This window comes from Chanodichthys erythropterus, chromosome 8 (assembly GCF_024489055.1).
Source record: "Chanodichthys erythropterus isolate Z2021 chromosome 8, ASM2448905v1, whole genome shotgun sequence".
Taxonomy (NCBI): Eukaryota; Metazoa; Chordata; class Actinopteri; order Cypriniformes; family Xenocyprididae; genus Chanodichthys; species Chanodichthys erythropterus.
The window spans coordinates 46,383,152-46,409,929 of NC_090228.1; the positions used below are offsets into that span (position 1 = coordinate 46,383,152).

Here is a 26,778-nt window from a genome sequence, read left to right on the forward strand (position 1 = left end):
AAGCTTAATCTGTTTAAAAGCTTTATATATAAAGCATGTATTATATTTATATTAATTTAAAAGCAAAGTTTAATATTGTCGATTAATAAAATAGGCCTAATTATATGAATGTGTCATGAATTATTCATAATTTTAATTTATTTAATATAAATATAATGAATGAATAATTAACAGCAAAAGATGAGCAATTTTGTCTCTAAAATTTTTTCACTATAAACTGATTTAATTTGGAGTGAGAGTCTCGGAGCAGTAACAGCCGAATCCACAAAATGTCCCTTTAACTGTTATTTTTCATGTCAACATGTATAAAAACATAAAATGTAATTATTAACCTGATTTACAACTTGTCATGTAAAAGAATGCCCTGGATTATGGGAAAGTGGATTTATGCATTTATGATGACTTTGACACTGACTTGTGAGCTGTGTTTTTACCTTTGTTAATTATTACTCACTCATAGGTTTTCTTATAAACTGAACTGAATTGTGGTGAACTTCATATTAAAATATCTTAATGTACAATCTAGGTGCTGTTGTTTAAACATGCATTGAGAATAATATGTTAATGTATTTATCTCCACCCATTTGCTTTATCTTTCAGTTTACTGTCAGTTGGTTTTGGTGTTGGTATTCCATTCATGTTTAACAATGTGTTGCTCAGGGTTTCATAAGGAAAGGTAACTGTTGATCTGGGAGAAAGGCTTTAACCTGCCACTCCTGCACACCGGTGCATAACCTCTTACTACAAGAAAGGCTTTTACAGTCTCTAATATATGTACATATATGAAATTTACATATATGAAATATATAAACATATATGGTGAAAACATATATGAAACCTATTCGAAAATGGAACAATTTCATATATTGACATATAAAACTAGCCCATATAAATATATATGTTTATGTATGTATAAAACAGTCTTTTATACATATATGCCACATATAAAGTGAAAACATATATGTACATATATATATCTGCCCATATATGAAACCTATTCGAAAATGGAACAATTTCATATATTGACATATAAAACTAGCCCATATAAATATATATGTTTATGTATGTATAAAACAGTCTTATATACATATATGTCACATATATAAATATCAATATACATGACATATTTCTTTGTATAAATGTTCAATATACAAATTACACATATATGTATAGCATATTGCTCACAATGCACATGGCCTTAAATGTTAAACGGTGCAGTTAGGAAAAATAGAATACAGTAAAAGAGTTAAAACATTAAATCTTTATTAAAAGATTACATTATAAAATAAATAAATAAATAAGTTGTGCAAAATTAGAAATCTAATGAACACACAACAAAAGCCCAGAACATGAAAATCCACCAACAGGGGCCTGTACCATGAAGCTGGATAAGTTTCAGATTAGTTTGGCCCAATCCTGGGTTTTAGGTACCATGAAAGTGACTTGGCTTTTAGCGGTGTTCTTCACCATAATAACTTGCACCCCACGGCTAACCTTTCAACCGGTAATAAAATTGTCTGGCTTTAATAATAATTACTTAGAATTATTATATGATTTATATTATATGATATTATTATTAATTCATTAAACAAGAGATTTTAGTTAAAATTTTAGTTTAGCAGTTATTATTAAGCATTTAGTTCCAATGAATATTAATATATACAGATCAATATGTAAATAAGCTTTAAATATGATATGACCTTACATGTTTGAGTCTCTATCGCTATTATCAACTATACAAACTAACTTCACAAGTTACTAATCCTATAACACTGAGTTTGTTAAACTTCCTTCATGGTACAGGCCACAGGTATATGCTGCATACTGTTCATTTTTTAAGTTTTAGAGTCTTTTTGGATGTCCGCAGCTCAGTGACCTTTTGATTAATAGCGACCCTTAGTTGGCTCCTGGTGGTTCCAGGAGATCTCTGGATCACTGCATCTGTAAAAAAGACAAAGAAATATCTTTTAGTTTTACAACATTTATCTAAGGACATCCAAATTATAATCCCCTAAAACACATTAAATGAACACGGGCATACTTCGTTAGGTAGATAAACTAAATGTTACTGAAATGTAGGCATTTTTCAGAACCAGGTGTAATCTCAATTCTATTTTATACCCCTTCGCCCTTCCCCTTGAAACAGAGTGGCAATGTGTAGGGGTGAAAATATTACCCTAAGAAATGGGAAACCACGTCATCATAGATTCTTTTATTAGTGTCCTGTAACATTTAACCAGTATGAACAGCAATGAAGTGCGCATATCAACAGAAATTAGGCGTAAGCACATTAAACAGATTACTCACTCACAACATTTTTTTGCGTTGTATTTTGGACGGGCTCGGTTTCAGTTAGAAAACGTATGAGCCTTCGAGTTTCCCAAGACTGGTGAAGCCGCCTTTCCATCGGGCCAAGCCGTTTGTTTAACCATTGCATTTCGTGCCGAGTCAGCCGGTATGGATATGGTTTCGTTTTCTACTGTGGCGCTGCGATAACGGAGCTCTTTGCAAAGTAATACAAATGAGTTAGTTGTTGCCTTGGTAACGCAAGAGTTTACAGACGATATGAGATGTGTTCACATCATTCAAATAGCACGTTTAGCAAGCTACGGAGAAACTGGCAGCCAGGTAACACATAAGTGATCAATCCTGTGTGGAAATATCAATACCATGATCACTACACACATTCTAGCAGCACGGTAGTTTGTGTATGCAGGGAAATTTCTCATACCCCTTTGTTCAAAGTGTGGTCCCGAAAGATCTTTGTTTGAAGGGCTATCTGGCCCTTTCCCTTACCTCTACCACTCCAGCCAAAAGAGAATCGAGACACCCCTACCCCTTCTTGTGAACGCACAAAATGAAGGGGTAGGGGTAGAAATGGGATTGGGCCTAAGTGTCATGACACTGATACACCAAGATGACACTGATAAATTCTTGTGGTTTTACTGTCACATTTGGTTCAACAGTTTTAACAAATGAGCCCAATTAAAAAAATAATATACATACTCATTATTGCATCAATTTTTGTTCTGTCCAAGGCCTCTTTTGTTTCCCCAGGGCTTGCTTTTTTTAGACTTGCCACCTAAGAAAGAGCAACATAACAGTTTAGAACAAAATCTGAACTCACTCCACTCCTATCTAACTACTCAACCATAAAATACATTTTTCAACTTAATTCTTGGACAGCCTGCTTCAGTAAAATGGTGATAATGTAAATAGTACAACTCAAATTATTTATATTTTAATGTAAATGTGTGTACATATATCTGTAAATATGCCAGAATTGCTATAATAGGACTTTTTTTTTTTAAAGTTTTTTTTTTTGACCTCTTACCCAAAGACTTCAGATATTAAGTTCAATCTACATAATTACCAAAATATAATAATAATTATACAGACACATGCACACACTATGACCAATCACATACCTCTGAGATTGCGCTTTAGCAAAAGTGTCAAAATACTTCAAGAAGAAGCATGCCATAGCAGTGAGGCTGTTTGCATGACCACAACACAAATTCCTGAGCCCGGGTGAATTTCAAGCTGTGAGGAAAGGCAAACATGAATCAATATTAAAGTTATATTAATAAATAGAACATTAAAAAGTGTTTAGGGGGCCTGATACAATTTAGCTTTGCATCACATATTTTCTATACTATTACTACAATTATTAATAAATAATAATAATTATACTTAACAATATATGAAGTTAAATATCTGCTTCCGCCAGAACAACTTCCTTATTCTTAAAAAGCTTGGCCTGCATTTTCTTTTGCTCAGAAGTTTTGGACTGGACTGATGTTGAGTCCTCGTTGGTTTTTCTAGGGTGGACTGTCTCTGTGGGAAAAAGGGGAAAACAAAATGTAGAATCTAAAGTTACAACTAGGGCTATGATATTTTTAAATGCCCCTGGTTTCACAGACAAGGCTTAAGCTAGCCCTAGACTAAAATGCATGTTTGAGCTGTTTTAACTGAAAGAAACTTACTAATATATCTTAAATCATGTCTAAGCCATGAGATCATAGAATTATGCACTTCATTGTAGTAATCTACTCGTACTTAACGTTAGCTGTTAAATATGAACATACAACGCACACAATTATGCAGTAATAGAGCAATTTAAAAACCTAATAGTTAAACACGGTTATTTTCTGCTCATTTAACTGATCTGTAGCCTATAGCTGCGCTAATGTTACCCAGTAACTTGGTAAATCAATGGCTCATGCAGTATAGCGATCATTTAAAATGTATTCTCCGTGCAATATCAATGTGAATTATAATATTAAAAAAAATCAGAAATTACCTGCAACTTTATGCACCATTGCCTCGTACAAATGCCATCCGCATTGAGGTTTTTTTCTTCAGTCCACCTCTCCACTCGGTTAAATATACAGATCTGTCATCTTGTCCGTCCAAGAAATCATCATTATTTTATCTAAGTTTTTTATGTGTGATGTTGGAACAATGCTCCAACTTTAATTCCGTTTCTTGTTTCCACTCGACAAAAGCGAACATGTTCATCCGTTGGTCTCGATCCCGAAATGCGCGTAATTTGGCGGTCTTTTGATTACGTTTGAATTTAGGCGCACTGTTGCCAACTATTTTCAAAGGAAAGTAGCTAAAGCCTGCCCAAAAAGTCGCTAAATGTCGCTAGATTACGTCATGCGTAAATTAGCATATGTATGACGTCATCACGTTGGTTGCATTCTGCCTGCCTAAAGTGTTTTCTCTCCTAATCCCTGCTCACATACTGTATTTTAATACAATATAATATAGCCGAATGTCAAATAAAGCTGTTCTCATTTCCTATACATATAAATATAATTTATATAATTTATATATAGCCTATATACATTTTATTTTTTTTTATCCGGCAACAGAACGAGTATGATATAATGAATGACATTTTTATATATTTGTAAATTACATGAATTCACAGAGTTCGGATGAACTAAAGCTCTGTGATAGTGAGTAATATAAGTGATAAGCACACAAGAAAAATGGAAATTCAAACTAAATTCTTTAAATATAAAACAAAGGAGAATCAGAAATAGTCTTTAGTCCGTGGCAACACTGTGTGCTCGTGTGTACCTCGCTCATTCACGTCTGTCAGATGCCGTGAACTCGTGCTGCTGCTCCTCTCAGCCACTCACTGAACAGAGTAAACGCTGAGAGAGGTGTGACGGCAGCGGGAAAGCAAGACCTCGCGCTCACAGGACAGTGCTGGTGACATTTGAAAAGTTACTGAGGTTTGTCCAAAAAGTCGCTAGATTTGTCGCTAGGCGCTTTTTTGAAAAATAGTCGCTAAAGGGGTCTGAAAAGTCGCTAAATCTAGCGACAAAGTCGCTAAGTTGGCAACACTGTTTAGGCGCGCGCAATGACGTAACTGCCATAGGTAACTGCGCAGCATTCTAAATGCAAGGCCTGAAATGCAGACTGAAAGTGTTTCTATCATTTTTTGTTTGTTTGTTTGTTTGTTTTTGGGTCAAATCTAAACGCTTTATTCAGTAGTAACCATTAAGTATACTATTGTCATTACCTCTTGGTTAGGTCACAGTAATAACAACAACAAAATTAATTTAAACCATACAAAATCATTAAATAAGTCATTTAATTAAAATTATTTGAAGTTGGGTTAGATTATTTTCATTGCATTTGTTTTTTACAGCAGTTTTTATGAGATTTTTTAAGATGAGGTAAAATAAATAATGTAAAATAAATCATGTTTTTAAAATATTGTGCTAATTCTAAAATGGGATAGAAATTTAAATGAAATGTGGATTGTGTAGACTTGTTAAAAGTTCAGTCTGTTCAAATAATGAAAACATAAGGAGTATGTTAGTAACAGAAGGGAAACAAGCATGTAAAATGTTTTTATGTATGTTGTGTAAATAAATTGGCATATATAAATTAAACATATCTGTGACATATATGGTCATACCATATAATATTATATAAACAAAAATCATATAGATAGTATAAATTTATGTCAATATATTTATTTAATATGGACATTTTTTATAAGATAAACATATATTGGCATATATCTAGAGATATGTTTATATGTGATAGCAATATATTGTCATATATTTTGCATATATGACAGTGTCACTTGCGATATAGGGACATATATGTCATATATTCAGGGGTGCACATAACTTTTTTGGTCTGGTTCTCAAGGGAGTACCTGGAGATGTTGCTTGGTACTCACACTTTACACGACACATCCTAAAAGTAGGGCTGTCGCGATAACCGCAATTTCGTAATACCGCGCTTTTGACGAGCCAACCGCAGAACACTGCAAAAACCGCAGCAACCGCGATATTTGCATGTTTTCTATTTTTTGAAAGGCTATGTCCTTCTCGTTTTACACTTCATACACGTGTACTAAATATTAAATAAGGTAATAATGATAGCATAATGTGTACCATGGTGATTTGTACAGAGGCTCCGTAGATTTGCACTAAACAAGCCTAAACAGACAGTGAATGTGAGAGAGATCGACTGAGCGCGTGCGATTACCTGCGTCTGTCCTTCAGGCCGAGACACAAGTTATATTCGTGAAAAAAAGTTGTCGTGTCCAAGGATAGCGAAATCTCTGCCTTACCATCGAAGCATTACTGGTCAGCTGAGCCTTATAAAGTGGCGCTCAACGTTAAAATGATTTCAACAGCTTGTTTAATTTCATCTCTCTTTGAATGAATCTGCGTTTTTGAACGTGCAGTTGAATGAACGGTTTAAAGACTCAAAGACAGTCCCTTGCCTCCACCTTGTGTCACAACAATGTAACTGCACTGACTGACAGCCCGTCTAGAACGCACAGAGATGAGTAACGTTAGTTCTGCTTATACTCGTGAAATATCAGCAGAAAGTCTTGTTTAGTCAGATTCGAGGATCGAAACTAACTATTATACATACAACAATAGCTCTACCATCTTATTGTCAGGTTTATGTTCTGTTTTGTAGACCCTTATTTTGACATTCTCTTTATTTCAATGCTCTTTAGTTTCGTTATTGAATATGACCTCTCTCTTTCTCTCTCTCTCTCTAAATATATATATATATATATATATATATATATATATATATATATATATATATATATATATATATATATATATATATATAATGGCGGTAATACCGCATATCGCGCTATTGAGCCACTCAAAAATACCGCAAGGGAAATTCCTTAACCGCGACAGCCCTACCTAAAAGCTGTCCTAATCACTTTCCTCCTGACTGCTCTCCTCACTATCTTCTTTTCTCTCGAACATGGTAGATGATGATAATGATTTTTTTTTATTTTTTACTAACATTAATGACAGCAAAGGCTGCTGTCACTTTAAGAAGGAAAGCACGGACCGAATAACTGACACACATCCGGTTTCTTTCTCAACACTTCACTTATGACCAGGGCAGGACTTAGGGTGGTGGGGGCCCCTGGGCTTGAGTCACTTTCGGGCCCTACCTTCTATACATTACTTTAAATAGAACAAAATGATACATACACAAGCTATGTATTAGAGCTACACAATTCTGGATAAACTGAGAATAAAAATAGAGATCACGATTCTGAACAAACAACTAAACAAAATAACATAATTTATGTTTATTGCTGAAGTCTATAAAAATATTTAATTAATCTGAATCAATTATTAAAAAAAACTTGGGTTTGAATGAATGATTCAATTCCTCAATCAAATACACTTGTTTCATAGATGAATCAGCATTTTTAACGAATCTCCTGAATGAACGATTCAATGACAAATGTTTTTTAAGTCATTTGTCGCCATCTGGTGGCGTAACAATATAATCGATCCAATCGTTATTTAAAGTGCAAAGCTACTTTCAAAAGGTGACTAGTACAGTATACAGAGTTACATGTAAAAAAAAAAAAAGGACCGTTATAATTTATTTATATGATCAATGATTAAAAAAGTTTTTCTAATAAATAAATAATGATTAAAAAAGTTCAAAGTGATCATGGTGTTTATTGCAATGCACAAATATCTTGGTCAGAATGAGAATAAAACACTTATTTACCTGGAAAACATATTGAAAAACAAACAAATACCTTGTAAGGTTGCAATCATTACAAATCATTTGTATTACATATAAATAGCTAAATCTATGAGTGTATAAATCTTTAAAAAAAAAATTCTTGGTAAGTACTGACATATTGTATAGATTATATACATCTCCAGTATACATATAGGCAGTGTTAGGCTGACTTTGACCTACAGTATGTCTACTACATCACATAAATTACAATCTTAGAGAATAATATATAACAAAATTAAATAAGCATTTTCTCATTACCATGGCATTTTAAAGATCATTAGATGTAATTTAGTACTCTAGCAAAAATACATAAATAGAACTTCATAGAACATGCCTAACTTTGTTCAAATTTAGTGGTAGGCTAAGATAAGATAGCAATTTTAATATAGGAAGTGCCTTCAATTGCAAGAATATAGCAAAATAACTCATTGAACAAAGTGCAAGATAAATTGTGTGTGTGTGTGTGTGTGCGTGCAGTACGTAAGTGTTGTAGTGAAAAATCTAAACTATGCACACACATTAGAAATGTACAGTCAATAAAATAAAATAAAAATAGTACACTATCATATCTTAAGAAAGCAAGACATCAACAACAGAATCCAGAGGCTGATCATTTAAAACAACAACAACAGGCAAGGTAGAGAAAGAGAGAGAAAGGTAATCAGGTTATGACTTCATGTATGTCATCTCATTTTAAAGATATTAACATAGTACTATTTAGAAGTGGCATCTTCTGGATTTCTTTGCAGCAAAGTCTTTGATCAAATCAGTAAAATCCACCTTACGTAGAAGGTCACTCTCAATTGACATCAGAGTGAGATTATTTAATTTCTGCTGGACAATTGTGGATCTTAGTCTATTTTTTACTAGTTTCAGTTTGGAGAAACTGCGCTCCCCACTTGCATTTGTGACTGGTAATGTCAGGTAAAGTCTGAGAGCAACATCCACGTTTGGGAAGATGGTCTGTAGTTTTCTTTTTAATGCACAAAAGAAGTTCCCTAGCAGATGATGGCTCATCATGGCAGATGAATTCTTTGAACTGGATGATTTCTTCGCAAAATTCATTTTCCAGGTCAGTGTGGTATCTCTTCTGTAGATCTGCTGCTTTTTTATGAAGATGTTCTGCAGAGAGGGTAGATATGTTGTTCAGGAAACCAAAAGTGCTGTTGAGGTCATTATAGGACTGAAAACGGCGATCAAGTTCAGCCAGCAGCCTATCCATCACAACTAGAAACACACCAGATGAGAACCGTTCTCTTCCTGATAAGTGAACCTCAGGTGTTGCAGACTCACCCACGTGAGTCTTGCGTTTTCTTTGTCTTTGTGTGTCTTGTTTGTATGTTTCTGAAACGGTGGGAGACATCGCTTTTGCTTGGTCTTCAAACAAATCAAATTCATCTCTCAAACCAACAATATATTCCCGCAGTGACCTCACCAAATCAACAGCATTGCACAGGTCCAGGTCTACAGCTTGAAGTGCAACACTTGTCCCATGAAAGCGTTGGAGAACATAATTCCACATAGTGCAAAGAAAAGCAGTCTCAAGTCTGTTCATTTTTTTATGCAGTGACCAAGCATCATTTTGTGTTGTCGGGTTCTGTTTGCTGTCTTCTGCAATGTTCATCAGTGACTCTTGAATATTGGCATAATTTCTGCACAGTGCCTTGGTGGCCTGTGCATGCGCAGCCCACCTGGTGTCAGAGAGAGATTTTAGGGTCTCAATGCGGTGGTTTTCATTAGGCTGCAATCCTGCAGTTACCACCTTCCATCTAGCTGTGGATTTCGAGCAGAAGTTGAACAAAGTCTGAATGAAGTTAAAAAAATCGGCGGTCTCTGTGCAGCAGTTCACGCTATTAACTCCAGCCAGATTAAGCGTGTGCGCGGCGCACGGCACCCATTCTACTAGTGGATTAATGTCTTTGATGTGAGCTTGCAGCCCGTTGTACACTCCTGCCATGTTTGCGGCATTATCATAGCACTGTCCACGGCAGTTACTAATATCTATGTCCATCTCATGTAAAACTGTGAGCACTGCATCACAGAGTGCCTTCCCTGTGTGGCTAGATATAGGGAGAAATTTTAAGAATCGCTCTTCTACGAGGCCCTCGGGTGAAACATACCTTATAATAAATGTAAGCTGATCAATGTGCGTCATGTCGGGAGTTGAATCGATGCAAATGGAAAAGTACTTTGTCACTTTCACTTCAGCAATGATTTCAGAAATTGCTCATTAGCTCGATAAATTCGTCACATGTTTTTGATGAGAGATATGAGGGGGTTCCTACCCCAGCGTTGCCATATAACTGTATGTGTGATTTCAAGAATGGGTCGAATTCACTGATCAGTTCCAGGATTCCCATGTAATTCCCATTGTCAGCTCGACCAAATATTTCACTGGAGCCTCGGAAAGCCAATCCCCGCTCTGACAGAAATTTTACAACTGCAACCACTCTTTGCAAAACTTCACTCCAATAATTGCATTGCGACTCGAACTGCTTTTTAAGTTGACAATCTATAACTCCGTCAGCTGCTGCTCTGTTGATGTAATTAAACATAGCCTTTCTATGACTGTCACTATTCTCGTGCTCGGCAATGCGTCTGGTAGCATGTTTCCAGTCATTATAACCAGACTCAAAAAGGGATTGACCGTCACCCTCGCCAAAAAGGCGGCAAGCAAAACAAAACACACAACCGGTGGATGGTGAGTAGAGCAACCATTCTCTGGGCAAGTACTCACCATTCAAATGCTTGCGTTTGAAATGAGTTTTAGAAAACAGTCTCTTCTGATGTTTGTAGTGGCATTCAGCATCCTTATTTTGAACGGACTCCGGACCTTTTCGCGCCCAATAAGCACGCACGCTTTCATCAATTTTACCCCAGCGAGCAGGATCAGTGGATAAAGAATCTGTAGATGGACATTGTTCGGTCGCTGTTTCTGACTGAAGAGATGATGATTCATTGATGGGCTCCCCTGCTCGTGAATTCAAATCGTCTCCAACCGTTTCTTCCAACGGGTTTGGGTTGTTGTCCCCTGGATTCTCCGCTTGCACATCAAGCTGTGGTGTCATGGGTGTAAAAAATCCAGTAATCCTTTTCATTTTACTGATAACTTCCTTTTTGCGTTGCTGTCTTTCATTCTTTAATTTTCTTTTAAGCGCGCCACTCTGATACCGTTTGTCCGCCATTACATCACTGTCTAATGCAGACAGGTTTTTTCAACGGCAGTAAACGAGGCACTGCGTAACTGCCAATAACCAATCAGCAAACCTCAAGATGACTGACATTTAATTTAGCTAATTAAATTAAAATTTTCATTGCAGGGCAGGACCAGGTAACAATGCTAGTCCAATCAACAAACTTTAAATGAAAAATTAAATGACTGACATATTATTGAAAAAATCTAACGTAAATGGGCGGGGCCCCCTATTGGGCGGGGCCCATGGGCTTGAGCCCAGTCAAGCCCAATGGTAAGTCCGGCCTTGCTTATGACATAACCGAGAGAATACTTGCCGAGACAGGTATTTTGACATAATTTTGTGTGTATGTTTCCTTTCAAGCGCAAGTAAACGCGAAAGCGGAATTAATTCGGTGTTCGAGCGCTGTCTGACTCTCATCATGCGCGCGTTTCGGGGGGCTGTGCGCACAGATTACAGTTCGCGAGTCCCGATTTTCGCCTCTTCTTCCGCTTTTAAAGTCGTTTGAATGTGTTAATTGGCGAGACAAAACACCTCCAAATTACAAACTTTCACTCTATGATGGTTAAATATAGCAGTTAATCCGCGAATCACATGCGTGCCGAACCGTTGGACCTTATCCGTATGGATCACGGATTAACTGCGATCCGTTGCACACCTAATAATTAAAGAACACACATATTATCATGATTGCTATCTTACCAGAGATGGAGAAAAATCCTACTCCAGTAAGTAAACGTATCCCTGTGAACCGGTACTCAAAAGCGCTTCCCTCCATGTTTTCTGCTACGCATAGTTTATTTTTACCGCGCATGCGTACCTGCGTACCTCTAATGTGCACCCCTGCATATATTACATTTCCGTATGGGGATCCTTCACAGCAGTGCATTATTTGTTACAACTAAGTTTTTCTATAAAGTATGCTTTTCCATTCTTTGTCTCTATTTTGAAACATGTAACTTAATAAATAACTTTGTCTGCTTTAAAAGCTTTGAGAATCTTTACTTTTACCACTGATAATGTTGAAAGCTAAAGTGATTGTAACTTTCATTATCCTAGTGTTCAGATTAAATCCTATATTTTCCTGTCAATTCACCTTTATTTATATAGCACTTTTTACAATAGATTGTTTCAAAGCAATGTGATAACAGGAAATTAATGCAACAAAGATTGTGATCTGGATATGGCCCAGGTTCTGGACTTTTTTATTTGTTTTGCTTCATCATAGGTGCTGCCAGGGTGTGTAAACCACAATAAAGTATATAGTAGTAAATCAATAACCAAAGTGTATTTTTTGACACATATAGAAGCAAAAATGGTTTATTTAGATTTTATTTTGATGGTCCCTTTAACATATTCTGTTGAGTATAAGTAATATTGCACCTGCATGTCTAATAACTCTCATTAGAGTGTCAGTAAAGTATTAGCAAACTGGCAGGATTATGTTAGAATAAACTGAGATGTAGTTGCAAAGTTACTTATAGTCAACAGAATGTTCAAAAGGGACCATAAAAAATAGTGTTACTGCAAAAATGACATTCAGGCTGTTAAAAAGACCTGCAGTAAAAGCTTCAGATCAAACCCTGAACACACACTGATTCATGTCAAACAAAGAATGACTGTGTAAATAAATAAATAGTTAACAAATGGCTGTCCTTTCAAATAGTGCAAAAACAGTTTCAAATTTAAGGGTATGGAAGGCGATTTTGGACACAGCCCAGCTCTCCCTCTCAAAACGATTCATTGTCTCTTCCTGTCACATGCTATGGCGTGAGGGCGGAGCTATCTGGAACTGCCAGCAGATCCAGTGACGTAAGGGGTAAATGCCGTCGCTGGGGTAAACTTATGCTTCACTTTATAGAGATCAATGAATTAACCACCGCTGATGCCAGTCAACATTGAAATGAACCTGGTGGAGGACACAGTCAGGCTGCGTGTCCACGGGAGCAGAGCAAGAGACCAGAGCATTTTTAGATTCATTCATATGGAAGGCGAGCGTGAGGCTCAACCTCCATAGGAATGAACCGAAAACGCTCACTCCGCACCAACGGACAAACACTGTCAGTCAGTCAGTCTCTCTTGCAAGCTCTCTCACCGTATAGTGGCATTGACCGTCCTCGTCATCCTCAATAAATAAAGTTCTTACAGTAACGTTAGGGTGCTCACAGGAAGTCCGGTGGAGAGAAATCCCCAAATGGGCATTCAGATCTGCCTCCATTTTGTTAGCAACGCCCAACTTCCAACGATCCAATCAATTCCCAAATTACGAAATCAAGTCCCACTCTCTCATTTCAGGTGGCGTTTCACTCGGATAGATGTCACAGTAGAGAAGAAAAGACAATTGCAACTTCCGCTTCATGCCGACTCTAAGATAAACAGCATTTTGAAAGATTATATAAACCCACATAAACTGATAATGGACTGAGGATAAAAATTCCAGTGAACTGATGTTCAGCTTTCCAAAAGCAATATTCCAACACACAGGAATACATACAAGGTGTGAAACTGCAGAGAATGTATAAAATCTATAGTATTTGTTTGTGTGTTCCAGATATTCCTTTTGATGTGGAGACCAAATGTCCAATGGATAGTAAAAATGGATAAGAAAATATCGGTCCCCATGAGGAAAACGGCTTATAAATCATAAAGTGTCACTTGTGTGTTTTCTTCTTCTTAAAGGTGCCCTAGAACCCTTTTTTACAAGATGTAATAGAAGTCTAAGGTGTCCCCTGAATGTGTCTGTGAAGTTTCAGCTCAAAATACCCCATAGATTTTTTATTATTACATTTTTTAACTACCTATTTTGGGGTATAATTAAAAATGTGCAGATTCAGTGCGTGTCCCCTTTAAATGTTCGCGCTCCCCGCCCCCAAGCTTGCAACTCTATAATACATTGCATAAACATTCTCAACTCAGCTCCAGCAGTAGCTCACCTGCAAGTTTTTGGGTTATCAACGTAATTTCTGGCTGCTGTACTACATTAGTTGCAACTATTTGGGGGGAGTACTCTGGGCTCTGGCCAAATACAGAGCTCTATTTACTATCTGATTATTTGTAAGTGTGAACTCTTTATTAACAAAGTTTGGGAGAAATGCATTCAAATGATCTGACTAATCGTCACATCATTTCAACCAGCAATCAGCAATCAACATACCTATACATGTATTCTGGGTTCAGGCCAAATACCAAGCTCAGAGCCCTCTCCTCGGACAGCATGCCAAATACGCATACGATTTACTGTATCTGATTATTTGTAAGTGTGAACTTGTGAAATGTTGTTTTTGGGAAAAAACAGACAATGAGTTCTCAGTGCCAAAGATGAAAGAAACCATCCAAGACTTTCATCAGTGACAGGTGCAAAAGAGCACATCTGTCATGTTATGGGGGTGCATCAGTGCAAACGGCATGAGTCACTTGTATATGTGTGAAGGTACCATACTGCCATCAAGATGACATCCTTCCTGGGAAGCAAGACAATGCCAGGCCTCATTCTGCACGTGCTACAACAGTGAGTTGCAGCCATAAAAATCAAAATTGGTTTATATTTACAAAATAAAATAAAATTTGGCCAGTGAAAACATTGAAAATCTTTTTATTTGTATTTTTTCTCAGTAAAATAAAGGTTAAAGAGAATGAACAAATGATTCTTAATTTTATTGCATTTTATAAAATATCCCAATTGGGGTTGTAGCAAGCAGTTCAAAGCAATATTATAACAAAATTATGATTTTAAAAAAACATTACAAAAATAAAACAATACAACCAGGTTATTTAGCAAATATTTTAACATTGTATAATTGTATTTAATATTTTCATATTCACAAGCTGTTTATACTGTATACAGAAATTACAACTTTTTTAAAAACTTTTTTTAACTTTTAATAAAACAAATGTTTTATATTTGTACTTGAAAATGACTCTTACTATCCTTAATTGGGTTTGTAATCTTGTAATTTAGGCTTATTTTATGTAGAAAGTATGTGTATTCTGCAGATATGCAAGTATGCATATGTTGCAAGTGTAATTGTTTAGTTTTTTCTTATATAGTTCAGATGTGTGGAAATTAGCTACCGCGTTGTGACTGCAGAGCTTTTGGGGATGTTTAAAATTGTGCAAAACAATCCTGCACCTTGTTGATGCCCTGTTATAAAGCACATACAAAAAGTATTACTTTAATTTAACATGAATAGATGTTTCTACCTTGAAAGCCATGACAATGTTTCTTTTGATATTTGACAATGGAGCTCTGCTTTCATCCAGGTTAAGTTCGTTGTGAGTAATGCCTAGTTCACACTACAGGACTTTAAACGTTGGGCAGATCACTGTGCTGTTCAGACTAGACTTTCTGTAGAGTATTTAAGTTGTTGTGGTGTTCACACTAGATGACGCTACGTAAATTATCCGCAACAATGGGTTACACAACAACTCTGATCTGTTGACTGATCTCATTCTCATTGAGTCCTCCATCTACCTGCTGCTGAACAACAAACACAAAGGTTTCCAACAGCAGCAGTAGACATGCTAAAGCCTTCATTCTGAAACACTTTATACAGTTACATATAGACAGCTCAGACTTTTATACAGTAATCTATTGCAAACTTCAAACACACAGTCCTTATTAATACAGGTTCATATGTTAATGATTCTTCATGATTTTAATCTTAAATTATATGCCGAAGGTTCGGAATTACATTCTGCAAAGCTCTTGTTATCTTAAAGGAAACAGTAGGAAACCACTGAAAGTGTTGTGGTTCTCCTTGCTATTTTCAAATATTCTCCTGCCAGACCAAAGTCTCACATATACAACATCTCCAACTTCCAGGATCAACACAAATCCATTTGAGGCGGCTAATGCACCCTGAGCCTGACTATCATGTGCTAAGACCATGTGCTCTTCATTCTTAAAAATGGCTGCAGTTGCTGGAGTTCCACCATGACCATATACAGAGATTCTGAACATATACGCTCCTTTCAGTGGGGCTGTGAAAATACCTGAATCAAATAACAAGAGATACAGAATCAGCTGTTTCCTGTATGATTGCTCAATTACCAAACACACTGTGTAATAGTTTAGAAAGATGGCAGAACATTTAATTCTCTTATACACATTACACAACTGCAGTGAGGTCTGAATGGAGCAGAAGGGTTTATGACTCCATTTCATTGATAATTACCTGTAACTGGGTTGTAGGCGTTCCCAATGTTTGTGAAGACATTCTTGTAGGTTAGTGTGATGTCAGTGGTAAAAGGACCAACATATCCACTGCCAGATTGCATCAGTGCAGCTGAAAAGGCTATTTCTCTGTCTGTTGTTTAAAGACATAAGCAAAATTGTGGTTTGTTGTTCTTATGCTTAGTATGTACACACTGATTTTAACATAATTCAGGCACACTTTCACCTCTATTTTCCTTTCTCAACTCCTCCACTTGACTCTGAGTAAGATTTGAAATATCTGTGAAGGAATAAAGATTCTGTTAAATGATAATATTACTGAATTATGCTGAAAATGTATAGATGGAATTTATCATTCAAGCACACTTTCACCTCTATTTTCCTTTCTCAACTCCTCCACTTGACTCAGAATAAGATTGGAAATTCCTGTAAAGGAATACAGATTCTGTTGACATGACATTCATACTACTAATTGTAATAGATAAAAACAATTTACACAGTATACACTCAACTTTACACTAACATTTACATTTGTTTTACTTTGAGGATCATTGATAAGAGTGAATGTTTTGGTGAGGTACCATAATTTTTCTTGTTCATCTCATCCCTGAGTTGCATCTCTAAAGCTCTGATGTTTGCTTTCTGCTCTGTAACGGTGGCGGTCAGTTCTCTGATGTTTTCTTTCTGCTCTGTAACGGTGGCGGTCAGTTCTCTGATGTTTTCTTTCTGCTCTGTAACGGTGTTGGTCAGTTCTCTGTTCTTTTCTTTCTGCTCTGTAACGGTGGCGGTCAGTTCTCTCAGTGCTGCATGGATGTCAGGGATGCCCAGATCACAGTATTGTTGGCTGTCAGTTGAAGCTTCAGCTCTCAAAGTGTCTGTTTGAGGTGGATTCTGTCTTCCGTCCTCAGAGCTGATCTGTTGACTGATCTCATTCTCATTGAATCCTCCATCTACCTTCTGCTGAGCGACAAACACAAAGGTTTCCAACAGCAGCAGTATACATACTAAAGCCTTCATTCTTCACTGATGTTTGTTTCCAGCTCTTGCTCTGTCATCCTCACATCCTCTCGTGTTCCTTTTATAGTGTCCTGATTTACTGTTTTGTACATCACCTATATTGTTTCAGATAAAGAGAAGTAATTAAAGTTGATTATGAATCATAAAGGGATGTTGCAGGCTCAGTAGAAGTTCATCTCTTTTTCTGATTCCTCTCTCAGCAGTCGGTAAGCTTATAGCACGTGAAGGGAAAAATCACAGAAACCACGTGAATGGATTGTCTTATCTGCACGCTAGCTCCTGGGTTGATTCCAGGATTTTTTCTTTCAGTCAGGTAGGCTGTGAAAAAACCCTCTGTGATCATGTCTCAAGCTCATCATGGTGTATATCATACATACAGAAAAAACAGCAATACTGTGAAATATTATTACAATTTAAAATAATGGTATTCTATTATATACTTTAAAATATAATATATTTCTGTGATGCAAAGTGTCTGAACATTCATGTTACCTCTATGGCATTTCATATAGGCTTTTAGCTTAAAAGCATGCACATTTGGAGAAATATTGATGGATTCTCATTAGGGCTGTGCGATTAATCGAAATCGTAATAAAATCGCGATTTGAGCATGCGCGATTTCTAAATCGCTTCATAGCACGATTCTTTCCGCGCTCCCGGCCCCAACCTCCGAACCAATCAGAATGCAGCGCGCCTAAATTGAGCGCGAGAACAGAACAGACCGGGCATAATGACAGATATTCAACAGAAACAGGGAAGATGAGTTCAGGACAGGATAAGGACTTGGTGCCCAAAAAAAAATCAACATCTGTGGTGTGGGATTACTTTGGATACAGGAGAGATGACTTATCACAGAGCCAGGTAATTTGCAAGACCTGTCAATCTGTCATTGCGGCAAAACAGGGTAACACAACAAATCTATTTCAACACCTGAGGCAGCGCCACAAAGAGTTTTATAACCAGTGCATGGCAAAAAAATCCCTGGACACGAACCAAAGTACATCCCAAACTCATTCGGAACAAAAAACGATAATGCAGGCATTTGCGAGCTGCACACCATACGACAGAAGTTCAAAAAGGCATAAAGAAATAACCGACGCTGTCACGTATCATTTATGCAAAGATATGGTGCCCGCAAATATCGTCAGTAAAGACGGCTTCCAAAAAATGATACAGACCCTTGATAAGAGATATCAGCTGCCATCGCGAAGTTATTTTTCAAGAGTTGCCATCCCTGAGATGTATTCCAAATGCAAGGCCAGTGTTGAATCGGAGTTAAAACAAGTGAAATACTACGCAACTACTTCAGATATGTGGTCAAGCAGAACATCGGAGCCTTACTTAAGTTTAACGGTGCACTTTATTAATGCCGATTTCGAAATGAAAAGCCGATGCTTGCAAACGTCATATTTCCCTGAAGACCACACTGGAGAGAATCTGTCTCAGGGTTTGAGAGATGCTCTGGCTTCCTGGGGACTTTGTGAGGAGCAGCAAGTGTCAATCACCACTGACAACGGATCGAACATTGTGAAGGCTGTCACTCTAAACAAATGGACAAGATTACAATGCTTTGGACATAGACTGCATCTTGCAATCGGTAAGTTTCATTACATATACAGGTTCCTTTAAAATATGAAAATTTAGTGTATTAATGGAAAATCAGTAGTCATCTGATCATTTATCCTGCTTGTTTTCGTTTGTGAAAAATTTAATTCACATAAAATGTATATTTTTAGAAATCTTTAGTCATTGTAATAGCTTGTAAAATTGTAATTAAGTTATTGAAATAGGATCCATGTTCAGACTACTACAGTATGTGGTACTATTGTATTCTACACAGCCCTAAATAATTGCAGTGTTTCCCATATATTGTTTTATTTGTGGCGCCCGCCACAATATCAAAACTGACCGCCACAAATAGATTTTGGTAAAGGCTTTGACTTCATTGAATAAACATGAGCACTACACGTTTCAAAATCAAACCTGGCGCGGGTGTTTTTATATCACTATATTTCTAAAGGAAACCGACTGCGTTCAGAAAATGTGGGATGTCCGCGTTTGAGAGCTTTGCACTGCTTTGTTTACAGCGTTACCAGGGAAAATCGATCTCTACCACCCCAACAGCGCCTCACGCTGGTAGAGAATTAACTTGCTAATATATGCCGCAACAAATAGAGTGCAGGTCTGTGGGAAACACTGAATTGCAATCATCATTAGTAATGTAATCAGTATTGTAATCATTATTAGTAATAAATAGAACAAAAAGTTAGTTTTAACAGCAATTTCAAATGTATTTGGTTTTTGTATATTCAAATGTAATCCTTTTTGTGTATAACTTCACAGTTTTCTCTTATTTAAAGGTTTGGTACAGTATAAGATGTTTTTCATTTAAATGATAATGCTTTTTATTTAAATGCACTTTGTCTTATTTATTTCTTTTAGAAAATGCAGTTAAGGATGACTCTCGCATTTCCAGAGCCACAGGTTTGTGCAAAAAGTTGGTTGGGCATTTTTCTCATAGTTGAAAGAAGAAGGTGGCATTAACTGAAGCCCAGGAAGAACTTCAGCTTCCAAAGCATGCACTCATAACAGCGTGTCCAACAAGGTGGGGCTCAAGGCAACGAATGATAGAACGAGTTTTGGAACAACAGAAGGCTCTGTCTCATATCCTTTTAGCTGATCGCAAAACAAGACACCTGGTTCCACAATGGCAGGACACAGATGTCCTTGAATCTGTGAGCAAGGCTCTGAGACCCCTGCAGGAGTTTACAGATGCCCTCTCTGGCGAGGACTATGTCAGCGTGTCATATCTGTAGCCAGTTCTTCATCTGTTCAGCACAAAGATACTGGCTGTGAATGATGAGGATTCTGACCTGACCAACACAATAAAATCCAAAATTCTTGAGTACCTTAATAAAAATTATGATGATGAAGATACACAAGAACTGCTGGATATGGCGTCATTCCTAGATCCAAGATTCAAGACAAATTACATTGCTGTAGACAAACTTCCAAACATCAGGGCCATGGTGATGTCTGATATGAAAGAAGTATCACAGAAGGTGAGTTGGTGTATGGGTAAATTGACTGGTAATGTCACAGGTCAATATGTATAATTATGGTTTAATATTTTTCTGTTATGTTTGTTCGCATAGGATGCAGTGAATTCTGAGAGCACCACAGGGAGACAGAATGTAGACACAGACCTACCTTCATCAGCAAAAAAAACAAAGAAGTCTCTGGGAAGCTTTTTTAAGACTGTCTCAGCCATGCCAGCATCTCTGCAGCTTGAAGAAGCCATTGCCTCTGAGATGAACAGCTACCTGCTTACTCCCTCTATCGACAGTGAGGAAGATCCTCTTCAGTGGTGGAAACTACATCAAATTAACTTCCCAAGATTGAGCAAGCTTGCTCAAAAATATCTGTGCATTCCAGCTACAAGCTCACCATCTGAGAGGGTGTTTAGCACTGGAGGGAATGTGGTGACATGCCAACGTTCATGCTTGAAACCAGAAATGGTGGACATGCTTGTTTTCTTAGCAGAAAACCTTTAAACATTTAAAGCAGCTAGATTCTGCTACTGTTCTAATTTGTAGTTATTTTGGAGACTTTAGTCTGGGTTGTTTTTTTGTTTTTGTTTTGATTACCCACGTTAATATATATATATATATATATATATATATATAGATATATATATATAGATAGATATATATTTAATTATTTATTTAGGCCATTTGTCTGTTCTAGAGACGTGTTAACTTTCCGATAAAGCTCTAATTGGTTTCCTTTGGAAATATGTTTCAAATTCACACAGAATGCATTTATAACTGTAAAGCATGTCTGTTTGTGTCAAAATCGTGAATAAAATCGAAATCGAAAAAAAAAAAAATCAAGAAATCGTGATAGGTTTTTTTTGTCCAATGAGCTGAATCACGGACTTCTGACATGTCTCTTTTCATACAAATTACATAAACAGAGAATTTTTGTTTTCGATTTGACTTACACGATTTAAAACCTGACATTTTAACGTTTTTTTAGACATAAGTCTCATTTTTTTGTCATTAGTATTCACTAAGTTACACTAAGTATTCATTTTCTGAGAACTATTAGATTGGACTTCATTCAGAGGGAGACGAGAGATCACGCATCATGTTAGTTTTCTTTATTTTACAAAAAGCATAACATTTTGTTTTTACTCTGAGTGTACACAAATACAATAAGATATTCCACAGATTAAAATGGTGTATAACTCTTAATTGTATGTGCAACATTGACGGAGTATTTTGAGTCTCTTTCACACTGGTAAGAAAAAAACTGAGGTGGTATCGCCGGCGATACCTCAGACTCCTGAGTGTTTAAGGATTTATACTCTAATTTGATACACTACTCCACATTTTTTATTGCCGCGGGTTCTGTCACGGTTCATTTAATTTCTGCTGTTGACCGCTAAGTGGTGCTATAACCATAGATTCACATGTTATGGAGTGGACATATCACAGCTTGTTTTCGCAAGTAGCAGTCAACTGCGCCATGTGGAGATAAAATAAATACTATCCATAACATTTTTAAAAATCACAAACAGAATTAAGATGCATTGCTTGATCAGATTTACTTACATTGATGTTTTACTATTACCAGCTTTTCCCACGCAAAGTATAGACCTACTCATTGTTCTTTGTCACACTCTGTATGAACAACATTTTCAACCCAATAATTAGCCTAAATTCCACAGGGATCCTGGGATCCTTCCAATCGTGTTTAAAAAACTTTCAGGTTAACGAACGCTATAAACATTATTTTTATTTATTTATTTTAGAGAACTGTTTTACACACACATCTCAGTAAACATGTTTGTTCAGGATTTGAATCTATGTCATTGATGTTTCTGTTCAACGCTCTACCACTCGACAATGAATGAACTTTCCACGAAATGCCCAGAAAAGAAGATCTCTTTTCCAGCAGGAACCATCGTGTCTGCGAGAACGCTCTTCATTTTGTGACGTGATGTGTAGCTAAGGATGTTGTTCCATACTCTGAATTTGTGCTCTGCATTTATCCCATCCAAGTACACACACAGTGATCAGAGAACAAACACACATACACACCGTGAACACAGACCCGGAGCAGTGGGCAAACCCGCAACCTTTGGGTTACAAGTCCGACTCTCTAACAATTAGGCCACTACTGGACCAAAGTATGTTCATATTATTAACTTTTCATTTACTGATGCTGTGTCGTCTTAATTCTACATTCCAGACAGAGTGAATACAAACACTGCTCTCTCTGTTCAAACCTGTAATAATTAATAAGTTTAACTGTCCCAGGACTTTATGTAGGCCCGTGTTGAAAATGTTTGGGCCAGTTTCAGAGCCCCGTGCTGAAATGTGGGGGGAAAATAAACTTGCATGTTTTAATAATCATTCGAAACATGAGGGTGTTTGATTGGGATATTTCGTCCCTGTGTTTTAATTCCTCTGTAGTTGAATTGTACCTTTCTTTTAGACTTTTTTTTTTGTTTCTTCATTTTACACAAAAAAATTTAATAAAAAGTGATCAACAGGTTCTCAATTCATTTACCAAGGAAAATTTTAATAAAAAGTGATCAACAATTTCTTAATTCATTTACAAAGAAATGGTTTAATAATAAATATGATCAACAATTTCTTAATTAATGAACACTTTTTCTGCATGTTATGCAAAGAGCTCTGTGTTGTACAGGAATAAATGTTTCAATGTCTGACCTGTCGAAATACATCAGTGAATTATCAAATGTAGTTTCAAGCATTTGTCTCCATCACTGTAATATTTCACTGTAACAGTAGTCAAATAGCTGGAACATTAAACACTTACGTGATAATTAACCAAGATTAAATATTATTATTATTATTATTACTATCAGTAATTTTATTTATTTATTTAAAAGTACAAATGTCACAGCAGCCTTATGCATTGTTGCAAACCGTCCCTTTGTGCCACCTGGTGGTGATTTTGCGACAAGTGTCACATTTAACGCTGCGGCTTCGCGGCAACATTACACATTGCAGTAATAGGCATTGTGGTTGACTACGTACTGTAGGAAGAACACACATGTCTACTTTTTACTGACCTGATGCAGACACATCAGGGTGAGGTTTACGTAAGGCAGAGCACAGAAGCCAAGAGGCGAAACTTTTTTGCAAATGCTTTTTTGATAACACCCACTAGGTGGCGCTTCCGTAACACGGACTCCATTTTGTGGTGAAAATGCCAACTGGACAATTGAATCCATCACCTCTTGCGCACCCAAAATTGGAGGATCTCGCACCCAAATCAGAAGCGCAATAGAAAATCTCAAATAAAGTCATTAGTAAATATTATGACACCGACAGTAAGTGTTGTATTGTCATTTACATGTTTTATATTATCAGTTGTGGAATCCAACCATTAAGTACACATTTGAGGTAACATAGTTAGCCTACTTTGACTATTTCCATTTTATATACCTTTACGCATTTACTATTAATAGTAAATTAATAATTAATAAAGTTAAGATAATGTTTTTTAGGGTGATCCAGGGGATTAAAACGTGCAATATATATTTCAGACCTAGTGGAGTAAGGTCTGAAAGATAGGCTATACTGTACGTTTTAATCCCCTGGATCACCCTAAAAAACATGATGATCTTATAGAACATGATGCATTGTTGTGTCTGTTATCCCATAATTGCCACTTTTGGACACAGTGGCTGTATTTTTATTGTTTACATAGTATTGCTTTAATGGACATCAATATAAGACTGTTTACTGTTGACAAATGTTTTCCTTATCGAAATTTAAAGTGAAATAATAATAATCATGTAACTTCACAAACATGTCATTGAATTCTGAGTATGAGACACATTTAAATCATCTGACTTCCCCATCCCACACATTTTACCTTATGTTGAATCTGCTGAGATGTTTTCGATCGATAACAAGGGCCAGATTTGAAATAATATCAGAAGCTGTTAAACTACTTTGTACCCTAAAGAGGTTTTTAGACTTGTAATCTCCAATCAACATACTTTTGTAGCTTACTCTATCAGTACTGTGAAGACCGTGTGCTGTGATTACAAGCTCATCATCTTCTTCAGTGGTTACAGGCACATACGCTTCCATGTATTTACTACAAATAAGAGATCATTATGCACAAATGTAAAAGTTTACAAATTCCATGACTCAAGCACATATAAAAAAATAATAAACAAAACGAACCTGTAACACCAGTTCTGCATCACAGATGACCTGGACGGTCATCCTCAGAGTCTGAGAGCATTATTTTAAAACATAAGGCTTCATCAACACATATAACTGTATCTACAAGGCATATATTGTACATATATTATATTAGGTATATATATTATACAAGGCATCACACAACAGATACTATCATTGGATTGTGGATATCAATTTCTATTTTTTTTTTTTTGTGTAGTGCCTTATTAAAAGCGCAGCATAACTATAAGATCCAAAAAACCTGCACAGGTCATTTATTCAGACTAATGGGTTCAAACCGTCTTTACTACTAACCTCTTGTACACTTCCTTGTCCATTAACTTTTGCTACACTTCCTTGAGACGGCTCCAGAGTACAATCACTAAACAGCACACAAACAACAAGGATTAAGATAGAAACCATGAACAGATGTAATCAGATGTTTTACAGCCCTTTAGATTTAGATTAGACACACAATATCCCATTTCTTCTGCTTTTATATCGAACATGAACCATGACAAGATTAAAAACTTCTTGCATTTTATTGTTCATGCTGTCTTGTGGTAAGCTTGTATGCTGAGGTCTTATTGGCTGAAAGAATTACAATATTATATTTTATATATTATATTTGTTATATTGTTTTCATAATTGTGATTTCATAATACCCGTTCCACCCCTTTAGAAACGCTCTTGTCTGGCACAGGTTGAAATCTCACATTTTAATAGTATTTATTGGACCTGACTTAATAAAACAGGCTGTGTTACTTTAAGGAATGATTACCTCAAAATGTACGTCCGTATGCAAGTTTGAGTGACTTTACTTAAATTAAATACATTATATATGTAAACATGTGACAATAGCTAATTTTTAAGCTTTGTGGCTATACTATTGAAACTGTTTAAATATTTACTGCTGGTCCCATTTATTTCCATTGTAAGTGCCTTACATTTTTTTTTAAACTAAAGAACAAGTTTTTTTCTCTGGTGATTGATGTCATGCCACAAATGTTGAGGTAAACTTGTTGAATCCACAAAATGTTCCTTTCAGTGTTATTTTTCCCCCACTTGCATCAACAGATCCTGTGTCAACAGATGTAAATATGAATAAATGCACAAAACTTGTCAATTTAAATGACGTGTATAAAAACACTAAAAGTAATTATTAACCTGATTTATTACTTGTCATGTAAAAGAATGCCCTAGATTATGGGAACTCATGCACTAATGATAATGTTGACATTGACTTGTTTTATGGTACCCTAATATGAGCTAATATGAGTTTTTATCTTTGTTAATTATTAATCACTTATAGGTTCTGTCAGAGAGTTCAATTATTTGTACATTTACACTTTTGGCAGATGCTTTAATCCAAAACAAATTATATTACAATTTAATTTCAATTTATTTGTAAATCACCTTTATAACGCACTTTGTTGCTCAGCTTTACAGAACACAGAGAAGAAAATATAAAGAGAAGAAAATATAAAGAAAAGAAAATAGTCTTTTAAAACACAAGTAGCCAAAAGAAAAAGTGCCAAGGACATTTCTTAAAGGGTTAGTTCACCCAAAAATGACATTTCTGTCATTAATTACTCACCTTCATGTCGTTCTACACCCGTAAGACCTTTGTTCAGAACACAAATTTTTGATAAAATCCAAGAGGTTTTTTATCTCCCATAGAAAGTATCTAAATTATCACATTTAAGGTCCAGAGAAGTAGTAAAGACAACGTTCGACATGACTGCAGTGGTTCAACCTTAATGTTATGAAGCGATGAGAATACTTTTTGTGCGCCAAAACAAAAATAACATCTTTAATTCAATTTTATTTCCTCTTCCCTGTCAGTCTTCAACACAGTTAATTGCTTCCGTGTTCACGTCCGAACGCCGGCCTTGACCTAACCCTTCACATGAACACCATGACGCATGTAATGAGCCATGTTCTGATGTAAACGTGAAAGTGCTGAACTGTGTTCAATGCGCCAACTGCGTTACAGACTGACAAGGAAGAGGAAAAATGGTTGAATAAAGCCGTTATTTCTCGTCGCTTCTTAACATTAAGGTTCAACCACTGTAGTCTCACTGACTATTTCTTTACTACT

General features: G+C 36.3%; 1 protein-coding gene across 5 annotated transcripts; it reads right to left on the reverse strand.

The window, feature by feature from the left end:
• Positions 1 to 14,895: 14,895 nt before the first annotated feature.
• On the reverse strand, positions 14,896 to 26,747 carry LOC137025078 (uncharacterized). 5 transcript variants are annotated; one of them, XM_067393104.1, is made up of 8 exons: positions 26,275 to 26,747; positions 24,993 to 25,059; positions 24,678 to 24,728; positions 17,010 to 17,385; positions 16,801 to 16,854; positions 16,655 to 16,708; positions 16,430 to 16,561; positions 14,896 to 16,247 (listed from the first exon to the last, which is right to left on the reverse strand). In XM_067393104.1, exons 3-8 carry the CDS (start codon positions 24,717 to 24,719, stop codon positions 15,964 to 15,966), a joined length of 942 nt encoding a protein of 313 aa, XP_067249205.1. In that variant the 5' UTR covers positions 24,720 to 24,728; positions 24,993 to 25,059; positions 26,275 to 26,747; the 3' UTR covers positions 14,896 to 15,963. The 5 variants fall into 5 exon arrangements, with proteins under 5 accessions (XP_067249205.1, XP_067249202.1, XP_067249204.1 ...); XM_067393101.1 differs by having other exon boundaries at positions 17,010 to 17,388; XM_067393103.1 differs by lacking the exon at positions 26,275 to 26,747 and adding an exon at positions 25,625 to 25,736 and having other exon boundaries at positions 17,010 to 17,388.
• Positions 26,748 to 26,778: the final 31 nt, after the last annotated feature.

Bases quoted from the DNA above. Each gene is read 5' to 3' on its own strand.
- LOC137025078 (XM_067393100.1), bottom strand. From the start codon at position 17,445: ATGAAGGCTTTAGTATGTATACTGCTGCTGTTGGAAACCTTTGTGTTT. The intron at 16,709-16,800 runs GTGAAAGTGTGC...ATTCCTTCACAG, and splicing joins GTTGAGAAAGGAAAATAGAG to ATATTTCAAATCTTACTCAG. The intron at 16,562-16,654 runs GTGAAAGTGTGC...TTTAAACAACAG, and splicing joins GTTGAGAAAGGAAAATAGAG to ACAGAGAAATAGCCTTTTCA.